Source organism: Equus asinus, chromosome 1 (assembly GCF_041296235.1).
Source record: "Equus asinus isolate D_3611 breed Donkey chromosome 1, EquAss-T2T_v2, whole genome shotgun sequence".
Lineage (NCBI taxonomy): Eukaryota > Metazoa > Chordata > Mammalia > Perissodactyla > Equidae > Equus > Equus asinus.
In genome coordinates this window covers 178103976-178116657 of record NC_091790.1, presented here as the reverse complement: position 1 = coordinate 178116657, position 12682 = coordinate 178103976, and the positions used below count along the sequence as shown (strand labels likewise).

At 39.5% G+C, this 12682-nt stretch overlaps 1 protein-coding gene across 10 annotated transcripts in view; it reads left to right on the top strand.

Moving 5' to 3' along the window:
* The window catches only part of CADPS2 (calcium dependent secretion activator 2), a 496507-nt gene that overhangs the window by 449208 nt on the left and 34617 nt on the right, over positions 1–12682 (top strand). For all 10 annotated transcript variants that reach the window (XM_044759580.2, XM_044759476.2, XM_070512671.1 and 7 more), the window contains 2 exons: positions 10105–10188; positions 10294–10326. In XM_044759580.2, coding sequence (XP_044615515.1) covers positions 10105–10188; positions 10294–10326 — 117 coding nt within the window. The remainder of the gene's footprint in view (positions 1–10104; positions 10189–10293; positions 10327–12682) is intronic.

Sequence of the window (12682 nt, the reverse complement as noted above, 5' to 3'; positions counted from 1 at the left end):
TAGCATAGATGTTTTTAAGCTAACACCCAGTTTTAGAAAAGATGAGGTGGAACACTCACATCGCCTATATATGGTTATAAATTGTTATAAGTAGGTAGTTTGGAACTATATCAAGTACATTAGTACCGTTTTACCTAATAATTCTTTTTGCATTTTTTCCTACTACTCAGAGAGATGCACAAAATATATATACGTTGATATTGTCACATTGTTTCTGATGAACAATTGGAAACAACTTGAATCTCTAACATGAGGGATGTGGTACAGTAAATTGTGGGATATAGGTATTAAGAAACCGTGCTTTCAAAGACAATTAATGATAAATGAAAGGTTTCATAACATAGTATTAAGTGAAAAAAATGAATATTTAGAAATGTAAAATATGACCTGAATTTGCATGGCATAGAGAAAGGACTGTTAGGATAATGCCAGGATGTTGACAGAGCTGTTCTGTGGGTGGTGGGATTATAGTTAATTTGGGGGTTTTTCCTCAAGTTTTTTTTGTATTTACCAAATTCTTTGGGTAGCACGTCTTGAGGTGGAACACAGTGACAAAGAAAGATGATTTTAGAATAGGACCACCTCACCAACTTGTTCTTGTTCCTCTGACTTCTCCCACCACAAGAACACCTACACATACACATCCAATACTCACCAACAAGTGGACAGGGAAAAGGTTACCAGGAAAACCATCCGTCAGGTGGAGGGAGAGGTGAACACCTGGAGAATGAAGCCCCAAGAGGAAGAACAATGAGATTTCCATCCTCCCAGGAGCCCAGCACAGCAGCTTCTTGGTCTATGAGCTATCCACGGAAATCTTATCCACATGGAGGCTTCCCCGTCAGCACAGTTCTCCTGGGGAAGTTGTCTTTTGTGAGAAGGGTGCATAATGGGAGTCACTGAGTTGCATGCTAGCATGCAGTTGATAAAGTGTTAAAAAGGCACCAAGGAGAAAAGGCGATAACTAGTTTTATTTGGTTGGGGGGAGGAAGGGTTGCCCAGGAGGCAGCAGGGCTGCATAACATCTCTGCATTTGTTTCTGGCAAAGTGAGAAATTTAAATTTTTCTATATCAAATGCATCTGGTTAATTGAAAAAGTGGTATATTTGAGTTAAGTAAAGAAATGGTGTTCTAGTAATCTGCACTATCCAACAGAACTGTCTGTGATGAAAAAAGCGTTTATCCTGAAGGATCATACACTCTGATCAAGTAGGATTTATTCCAGGGATGCAGGGATGGTTCACCATCTGCAGATCAGTCAACATGGTACACCACGTTAACAAAATGAAGAATAAAAATCTCACAATTGTCTCAACAGATGCAGAGAAAGCATTTGAAAGAATCTGATGTCCATTTATGATTTTTAAAAAAACTCTCAATAAAATGAGTATAGAAGGAAAGTACCTCAACATAATAAATGCCATATTGACAAACCCACAGCCAACATCATACTCAACGTTGAAAACTGAAAGCTATTCCTCTGAGAACAGGAACAAGATAAGGATGCCATCCAATACAGTAACTACTAGCCACATGTGGCTATGGAGCACCTGAAATGTGGCTAGTGCAATTGAGGAACTGAAATTTTAATTTTACCTAATTTAAATAGCCTAATGTAACTAGCTGTTATATTTGGAAATCAAGGCTAGATTATAGTTCTTCTCTATGGATCATTTCTCCTGCAGTCAAATAGCAATTATTAATAATCTTTAATTCTTTGATTTAAAAATATAAAATAAATTAATTTGGTAGTTTGAACAAGCCATGTGAAGCTTCCATAGGAAGTAACAATAAATGGTGGTTTTTATTTCATTAAGCAGATGAATACAGTTCTGTAGTATAGTTCTTAAATGTTAGCATGCCAAGAAATTACCTGAGAGCTTTTTTTTTTTTAAAGATTGGCACCTGCACTAACATCTGTTGCCAGTCTTTTTTCTTCTTCTTCTTCTCCCCAAGTCCCCCTAGTACATAGCTGTATATTGTAGTTGTGGGTCCATCTTGTGGCGTGTGGGACACCGCCTCAGTGTGGCCTGATGAGCAGTGCCATGTCCACGCCCAGGATCCAAACTGGTGAAACCCTGGGCCGCCCAAGTGAAGCGCACGAACTTAACCACTCGGCCATGGGGCCGGCCCCCCTGAGAGCTTTTTAAAATGCAGATTCCTATGCTCTGCCTTACGGCAGTTCTGAATCAGAAGTTTGGAAAGAGGGTCAGGGATGTGCAAGTGTAACCAGTCGCCATGGTGATTTTGATGTAGGACCTCCTGAGCCAGCCTTTGGGAAGCACTGCCCTGATGAATATCTCCATCCAGGCTGTCAAACAGACTACCTTTAAACTCCAGTGTATTTAAAAACAAAACAGCCTCTAAAATAGCCTGTTCACCTTTGTCTACACTAAAGAAGAAGTGATTTTTTTAGAGGAGGTATTTATAACATACCTATTGTGAAACAGCCACTATACGTGTGTTATTTTATTCAAACTGCACAACACCTATGAAATAGGTGAGCTTACCCTATTTCACAGATAGGAACATCATCCTCAAAGCAGTTTAGTAAACTGACCAGAGTCACACACCTAATAAGTGATAGAGTCAGGATTCAAACCTCTGAGCTTTAGATTCCTAATCCAATGTACTTGCTGATTCTAGATCTCCAGGAAATCAATAAAAAGTGAAAAAGGCTGTAAAAATTAAAATATGTAACATCTATGTTAACTGTCTTTACCCTGTCAAGTTCCAAGAGTCATGTCCTAGACATTTTTATAGCATATTAATTAACTCTGTATAAAGTAGATGAGTAGAATAGTGAATTCCTTATATTGTATCCCAGGTATTTATTCCCATATTTTAATTGTTCCATGCATATTGATAAGTGTATTTGCTACATTTGGATAAAAAGAAGCAACACTTGTTTCCTATTACCTCCTCTCTTCAATCCCACCTTGATATCCTCTTCTTATCCCACATGTCTTCACAAATAATTTGAGAATGAGCCAGGGCTCTCGATCACACATAGCACTCAACAGCATGTGTCCCAATTGCACACACATTTTACATGCTCAGAAACTGTGTCCTTTCTCCATGTAGCAGCTAAATGATGGTATTCCTTGGGTTTCCATTGTTAGTCTTCTTTTGAACTCATTCCACCAATTTCTGTGACTTTCACACTTCCGGCTTTAACTGCATCCTGATGATTCCCAACTCTGTCCCAGAGAGGCAGGGTGGAATCGTGGTTAAAAAGCCCAACTTCAGATCTGAGGAGTTTAATGTCTTCATCCTAAGAGCAATGGGAAGTCACTGAAGGGTGGGAGAGGCAGGGAGTCGGGGTAGGGAATTAATCATATTTGCGTTATAAGAAGATTACAGAGGGGATAGTAAGGAAGCTGTTACCTTGGTCCCTGGTGGACTAATCCAAAGACATTTAAGATATACAGTGGGGGGCAGGGTGCTGTAGATTGAATGTGCCCCCAAAATTCATATGTTGAAACAACCCACAGTGTGATGGTATTTTGGAGTGAGACCTTCGCAAGATGATTATGTCATGAAGTTGGAGCCCTCATGAATGGGATTAGTGTCCTTATTAAAACCACCCCCCAGAGCTCCCCAGCCCCTTCTGCCATGTGAAAACACAACCAAAGGACATCATCTATGAGCCAGGAAATGGGTCCTCACTGGACACTGAATCTTCCACCTTGGTTATAGACCTTCCAGTCTCCAGAACTGTGAGAAACAAATGTTCGCTGTTTGTAAGCCACCTAGTCTATGGTATTCTGTGATAGCAGCCTGAACAGACTAAGACAAGGGGTTAGTAATGGGGAGACAGAGGGAAACATTAAGGATTACTCCTAAGTTTATAGTTTGAAGCACAGGGTGGATGTTAATGCAGTTTACTGATGCAGGGTGCCCTGGAAGAGGAGCAGATTGAGAGGGAAAGCCCTGAGGTCAGTACTGGACATATTGAGACTGAGCTGCCTCTGAGATGTCTGAGGGAGGAGATACCAAGGAGACGGTCAGATATTTGGGTCTGGAATTCAGAGGAGGGATATGGGATCAAACTGTTAATGTGATTATAAGATTTCAGCCATTGGAAATGATCCTCTATCAGTGGCTGCTCTTCTCAGGCAGATGTACTCTAACTGGAACGTCTATGGAGACATGAAAAGCCACTTTAAAGGGAAAAAAACCAAAGATGTTTCTAGACAGAAAAGAATTGAGATAACTTTTTACTGTGAAAAAAAAATGATAGCAGGAACATTAAATCTTGTCAAGGAAAGGATACAAGAAATGACGTATTCTCAGTTTATGTTGAATTAAATCGGTCGATGTGTGGGATAGTCAGAAGGGCTGGACGCTGTTCCTGTTTCTTCGTGTTAACAGCTGGGTCTCCTTGCACAACTCAGTTTCCTCATCAAAAAAACAGGAGTATTAGATGAAAAGAAAACCTGCAGCCTTTTCTCAGTCTAAAACAAAAATCCTTACATGTCTTTATAGAGGCTTCTGGGGCCCCACATCTTTTCTCAGGCCCTACAGTCCAATAGCACACACAGCACTGAAGTCGGAAGAGAACACTGAGGTCATCTAGCAGGGACTTTTCAAACATTTTTATAAGATACATTTAATATCTTCGAATATATGTTAGAATATCTATATAATATGTATATGTTCAGCACTGATGAAAGCAGAGCTGTTCTGATTAGGCTAGGAAGGAGGCCTGGAGCCCTACCTGTGTGGCCTCATCCCCCAAGGCAGGCCTGATCACCAGAGTCCAATCCCCTTGTTCACAGATGAGGAACCAAAGGGCTCAGGTCATGTGGTAGCTGCAGAGTCAGGATATGGCCTTTGTGGGCTGTAAGCCTGTAATCCTTCCATGACACCACACAGAATTCCACAAGAGCAGAGAGGAAGTGGTAGCTTCACTCCCAGTCTTCTGGTATCCCCTTTCTGTCTAGGTTGTTCTGACCAGCCTGTGTGTCCTTCCTGTGCTGTTTGCTCCACACAGGCATTCATGCTGTGGGGCCAGCTTGGACAGGTAATACAGGGGGGACAGCTGTAAGTCAGGTAGATGAGAATGGAATTCATTGTGTGTAATGATGAGCATGCTGAAAAAGTCTGGGAGGGCTGTGAGTAAGCACTGGTCAGGGGAAGTGGTCAACAGAGCAACGAATGCAAGAAGGACCACTCTCCTAATGTGCTCCAGTAATAGGGGCTCAGTAGATTCTGGGTGTGAATTAAAGGATAATAGCAAGATATTCAACTTCTTAAATCCTCAGTTATTGCAAAAAGAAATTAAGGAGAGAGTGTATGTTTTCTCACGGAGTATGTAAATATATACCTGTAAATACATATACACACGTGCATATTCTTTCTGATAACCTAGAATATTTTCCCCTGAATTTCTCTTAAGAATAGGAGGGACAGAGGACAAAACCTACCTGACTGCCCAGATAATGTAATTAAAATATCTGCCCAACTCAAACTCTCAATCTGGTGAGATTAATTTGATTAAATTTACTTGCTTGAATCAAGGCCACATAGTCAGAGGACAACTGTTCAAATCCAAGTAGATGCTTAACAGGAATAATATACACCATTAGCAAAGAAGAAATACAAAATAAGATAGTTTATTCTCTTTGTGGGGGCAAGGGAAAAAGGACCAATGAGAGAAGACAGTGTGGAGAATTCACCAGTATCTGGGCTAGGTGTGCTGTTTGGAAGTTGCCTTAGATACTTTATGGAATAAGGTATGTTGTGAATAAATATATACTGTCAAATACTGTCCATCCTTAATACAAATGTGTATAATCTGGAAAGACCTTTTAGGAGTCAGAACAAAGGTTCAAAGAAGTGGACTCACAGTGGAGTAAAGAGGATGAGGAAGAGAGTTGCATTGTGTCGTAACAGTAAGATTCTGGTTTAGGTAAGGAAACCTGTTTTCTTCCAGTGCATGATATTCTGGTTCCATGTGGACTTTTAACAATAGTAGTTAGTCCTGATCTTACCAAATAAATTTGAAACATCTGCTAATAGATATCCCAGCCCCACTAATCCCTGCCCTGAAAAAAAAAAAACTGCTTTTTCATAATCAGTCTTATTTATGAATGGATCTCTTTTCTGTGGAAGGTTTTATGACTAGCAGCCTAAGTGATGCAAATATCTCTTGTTTACTTCACGAAATGTCACAGCTGAAACAAGCAAGAACTGTGTTTTGAACCCGCCCATCCATAGCTGGAATCCTCTCTATCACTTCTTAAAATTTGTGGTTCTACTTTCCATACATGTAGGAAAATGAATTTTATACACTGGTAAAATTCAACGGGAGATGTAAACCAACATGCCTCGTAGCATACTTCTTGTTTCATTCTACCAGTCATTTCAAACTGCTTTCGTCTTTAATGTCCTTAAGAGTATGCATCATGAGACAAAGTTGGTAATTACCCAAACAGACTTTAGGTGTTAAATATTATTCAAACAAACCCAGTGAATGGCATCCACAATAAAGAGCAGGGAAACAAAGAGATTACAGTGTTTCATTCCAGCCTGACACACTCAGGAGAACAGAGAGCATAAGGCAAATCCGTAAGTGTTTATATACTCTCTGAGCTGTGCGGAGAAAGTTCACAGGAAGCAGTTAAAGACACGGCAACTGAACCCAGCATTGAACTGGGTTTCTTTGGAATCTTGCTGTTTTGTGCAATTTAAAAGCCAGATGAAAAACACCATTATTAGTCAATCTTGATGTTAATAGAGTTTGGTTTTTAAGGTAGCTCTTCCACCACGTGTGCCTTGACTAGAATCTTATAAAGAAAACCTTCCTGTAGGAACCATATGGCTCACCTGGTTGATCGCGGAGGAGCAGTCGCTGTTCACTGTCGTGTAAGCACTAGAGTCCCTGCTGAATCGCGACCCCACCCCCACCCCCACCCCAGGGACCACTTGGGGTAGGGAGAAACCCAAGGAGAGGCTCTCCACTATTGTTAAAATGGAAACAAAGAATGCTGTGACATGCATGCAGCAGACCACAGGTCCGTGTACAGGACTGACTGGGATAGACCCCAATGCTGTTTCATACTCTAAAGAGAAGACGAGCTAGAAAGGTTGCCAGATGCCGTGGTGGGAAAATTTATGCCCTAAATTCATCTGCTAATAGGCCTCCAAGTGTCATTTTATGCATTCTTCTCTGCTATCCTGTGCCTCAGCTCCTGTGCCACCTTGTAAATGAAGCTTACCCAATATCCTCCAGTTGAAATCATTCTTTCCCTCCTCTTGTTTCAGTTACACTGTTTGCCTGTTTACACTGGTCCTTAACACTTTCCACCGTGTGTCATGACCAGTCCTATACATGTCTCTCTCTCCCACTAGTTTGTATCTTCCTGGAAGGAAGGGTCTAAGACTCATTTTTTGTATTTCCTGTATTAAGTTCTCAATAAAAATCATAACATAACATTTATTGAGTGCTTGGTGTATGCTGGGCCCATTATTTATATCATTTTATTGGATACAACTCTGTAGCATGATGGTAAAGACAATGGGTTTTGGAGCCAGACCTGTGTTCAAAGCCTCCCCCGTCTCCTGTCAGCCAAGTGACCTAGAAACAGATGAGATTCTAATGCGAGTCTTCTGACTTACAGCCTCAACTCACTTCTGCCTTCATACATATCATTTAATTGAATTAGACCTATTCGCCTATAACCAAACTCATTATTACTAACTAATCTTAAAGCTACCCCCATTAGCTTGTGACTTAATGGATTTAGGTTTTTAAACTTATGTAGTGGATAGTGACTTAGCTAATCATATCAATAATATTAATTCTTTACATTTCTCTAGTATTTTGCCATTTTCACAGTCCTTTCACATAAGTCATCTCCACTGATCTTCACACCATCCTTGTAATGGGCAGGACAGCTGTCATCTTCCCCAGTTTGCTGATGAATACGCTGAAGCTAGAGAAGATAAATGTCCAGACTGTTGTCTCATAGACAGAGAGTGGCAGAGCTACAACTTGAACTCAGACTTCTAAATCCATCCACAGGGTTCTTGCCTCTACCTTGCCTTGTCCCTCAGCATCACTCACATGTGTAAACATATCCTCACTGGAAGGCACCAGGAACCAGGTACTGCCCTAGAGCCTTCAGTGATTCAGGTTGTCTGGTAACCATAGCAATTGTCGCTCTCCTCGTGGCAAATGAGATCACCCAGCACACACTGGCTCTCAAGATTTGAGTTACAAGAGACAAGGCATTTTCCACAGAGGGCCATTAAGTTTGGAATTCCCTTCCCCTGGTCTGACATAGCCCTGGAGTATTGGTCTTCTGGGTCTTTGCAAACCACATCAAGTTGAGTTAGCCAGCTGTGATTGGTAAGAAACCCTAATAGGCAGGAAGAAAGTGCTAAATTGGCATTTAGTTGTGAGCAATTTGTATTTTTGTGTTTTTTGCTGCTTGTATCCCTTAGGATAACTAACCAACCATAGATAATTCTCTTTCTTTAAAAATAAAAATTTTAGCAGTTTGCATGATTTTGTTTCTGTGTTCTTACATCATGTCGCAAATGATGTGATGGAGAAACCTATTGGGAAGTTTCTGTTTCTTTTGCATAAACTATTTTGCAGTAATTGATCAGCCATAGAGGAAAGATTATCTCCTGTGCACTCGGAGCGAGTCCTCTGGTCACCAGAGACCAATAAGCTGTGTCCCTGGAACTATTATCACTTTGTTGAAGAAGCTGCTATGTGAACAAAAACCAGCCTTTGTTAATTTCCCTTTTCGTATTTAAAAAACCTTGTCAGGATTTTCCCTTTGGGAATGTGTAATTTGTCAGTAGTGCATATTATTTTAGTTCTGAAGAGGAAAGATGTAGAGCAGTAGATCCTTATTAATATCGCTTGTTTATCTTCATGTCAGATCTTAATGCTTCCGCTCCATGAGATAAAATTCTCCGTATTTTAATTTATATGACAGTACACATCTTAACTTTCATTTCATAGAAATATAAAATTTTAGAAATGTAAAACACTTTTGAGACTAAGTATAATTCCATGCCCGCATCCCCAACACACGCATGCTCTTAAACTGATGGGTGACCGGTTGGTGCAGTGCTTGGCCTGAGCCCACATAGTAGTAACTGACCTCTACTGGGCAAGATTCTCCAGGTGGTGCCTGCCTCTAGAATTAAATGAAATCTGCATTTTCTTTCTAAAGCAAAATTATGTAAACCCATGTATTTATTCTGACACGTACGTGATTATTCCATTTAATTATATGCGAAAGTCCTAGTCAATAGAATGAGGATATATACTCTCAGTCTAGTGCTCTTTCTATTGTACCCTGCAGTCTGTGTATCTGTTTTAGCTCCCCAACTACTTTGTAAGCTTCTAAAAGCAGGGATGATCCCTATATGTCCCAATTAGAACTGCTTAGTAACTATTTGTTAAGTAATCTCAGACTTTGTTACAATGTTGTTAGAGCGCCGAATGTTACACCTCCTTTTCATTATCTGTTCTTTTCTATTCAGCCTCTTCCATAGATAGAAAAAGTTTGGGGTGATCAATTGATATATGATAGAAAGAAATTGGATCCAGCTTTGAACATCATTACTTCTAAATATGTATCTTTTTATTGAGGTGTAATTGACATATAACGTTATTTTAGTTTCAGGTGTACAACATAATGATTTGATATTTGTGTATATTGCAAAATGATCACCACAGTAAGTCTAGTTAACACCCATCCCCATACATAGTTACAAAATGTTTTTTCTTGTGATGAGAACTTCTAAACACAGATATTGAAGTTGAAAATTGTTTGAAGGAATAGGCTCAGGAATTTAAAGTTGTTTACTAATGGTTTAAATTGTAGTGACCAGACTCCTATTACACATTATTCTTTTATCTTAAAAAACGTGTGTGTAGTATTTCCAGCAATGCAAAAGACCCTAGAGTTTATCTTCAAAATGAAGGAGTAAACATTTCCAGTCAGCCCCTCAGCTGTCAGTTTACACATTCTGGATGTTTGTGCCATGGGAGAAGTTGGTCCAGGAATTGTTGGCCCAGTTATTAGTTTGTATGCACAGTAATATTCGAAATGCTCACTACAACCTATATTATAGTTTGTTTCAGTGTTGGAAGGGGTGTTGTCTAAGCTGTCAAGATATGATGAAGGCACTTTCTTCTCATCCATTCTGTCATTCACTGTAAGTATTTGAACGAGTTCTCTTCTGCTGTCTTTTGACTGTTGTCATAGTTCTTATCTAACAGTGAAGAAAATAATTCTCATAATTATCTCTTTTCCACTTAAGGTGAAAGCAGCTGCAAAATATGTTGATGTTCCAGTAAGTATTTTTTTATTTGCTTTTAAAAATTCTATATAGTTCTTTTTTAAAAAAAATAATTGTTTTACAATGGGTTTATTTCAAATCTTTAAACCAGTGCCGTTCCCTCTGGGAGTAGTTTATTTTCCTTAAGTAAGCACTAACCCTCACAACGACGCTTGGCAAGGGAGCTCAGTGTATTTTTTTGCTTGTGATGTGGGAGCTCTTAAGGAGGTCAATTCATCATGAGAACCTGTCAGCTCGTTGCAGAGGGTAGTTATGGCACTCTCAGATGGGGTAAAAAAGACCTCACACTCTTTATAGAAAAATGCTCACTCTCCCTTCCCTTTATGTGAAAGCTGTAACAGGTTTCTTATGGGAGTTAAAGTCACAATAGAGATGAGCCAGTTAAATCAAAGAAGTAGTTTTCTAAATACAAAAGTGTTATAAATCAATATTCGCTTATATTAACATTCAGTTTTTCACAAAATTCTTGGGAAATAATTCATAACCTGTAAATTTGTTCAAAGATTAAGATACCATGAGAGAAAATTATGAAACTTACTTAGCTACAATGAAAAAATTCACATGATAAATATAATGAACAAGTTAGGGCAGCATTTTTAAGTTGATAATGCTAACAAATTAGTTTAAATCCTATTACATATATGATCAAGGCCTAAGACGTTCTGTTTAATCATATATCTTGCCATATGTATCACTTTTTCAAAGAATTAGCGTACAATGGGGAAAAAAAACTTAAAATTTAAAACTAGATGGAGTATAAGTCATCTCATCTTTGGTTAAGACCTTACTTGAGTAGCATCACAGCTCTGGGTCGCCGTCGTGAATGTTAGTGGCTTGAGTACTGGCCAGCTTTGTATGTCAGATGTAGGTAGCTCTTATCTCTAAAATGTGTGAGTGCATTTTATACTGTGGACTAGTCACTCAGATTTAATGCTGCTACAATTATTATAAATGGACATTTTCAATGAAAAGGCCGTAGACTTTCCTGCCTTTGCATAGGGTCCCTTTGGGTTTTTCTTTTACAAATGATTCCCAAAGAAGTCTTGGCATACTCCTTATCTTGTACCTAGAATCAGAAAGTCAGTACTGGGCAATAAGCAGAAATAATCATATGTGTAGGGTCCTGCAAAGCAGCAGCACAGAAGAGAGAAAGGGAGAATTAGGAAGGAGAGTTTATATTGGCCATCTTAAAAAGAAAGAGGCAAGTAATCATAGGAAGTAATCATAGGAACACATGAACTTCTTTGGAATTCCTAACATACATTTTATAGCATAGTTGTGTTATTTTGAATTACAAATGGAATGGGACACCATAATTATTCCTGTTCTCATAGCTTTTGAAGTTCTTAGTTTGACCCTGTACCAGATCTGTAAGACCCCACAGAACTTCAGAGTTGAAAGACGCAGAAAGCAGTTCATCCTCTCTCCTCCTTAATGCGGAAACCCCCTCACAAAGATTCGTTCAAGCTCTTTTAATTTTCTCAGTGATTGCAGGCTCACCATAGGACAGCCTCCTCTTAGGTATAATGAGTTGAAATTCTGTACGTGTGTGAATTCTTCCTTGGTATTAACCCTCTTCTGCAAGATAGCCCTTCAAATATTTGATGATAATTATCGTGCCTCCTCTTCCCAAGAGATATGGTAGGTATTCAAAGGGGTATATTGTCTAAGGAATTCTCATTTTCTGTATTAGACATACTCAACTTCTTCATGAACTCACTGATTAAGTATTTATTTAACACATACTGAGTGCTAGGCCCTGGGCATCCATGATGAAAATATGCATTTCCTGTCCCCTACCTGTTCAGTATCTAGAGATGAAAGAGATAGGGAAATAGACAGATCATGAAAACAGCTATAGCAAGTGTACCCAGACTCTTTATCATGCCATTCACTCTCTAGATGAATTCCAGCTTACCAGTGTCACTATTGGTAGTGTCACTAGCCCAGATGATCTAGTGGTTAAGATTCTTTGCTCTTACCACTGTGGCTTGTGTTTGTTTCAGAAAAACACACTCCCCGTCTGTTGGTTGTCATACTGTGGCAGCTGTGTGTTGCTGTGATGCTGAAAGCTATGCCACTCATATTTCAAATACAAGCAGGGTCCCCCATGGTGGACAGATTTTTCAGTGGAGCTTCCAGAGTAAAGAGAAACTAGGAAGAAGGACCTGGCCACCCACTTCTGAAAAAATCGGCCATGAAAACCCTATGAATAGCAGTGGAGCATTGTCTGATAGAGCACAGGAAGGTGAGAGGATGGCGCTAAAAGAATTCTGCTCTGCTGTACAGAGGGCCACTAGGAATCAGAATTGACTTGAGGGTGCTAATAACAGCATGTCATTAGTAAGTC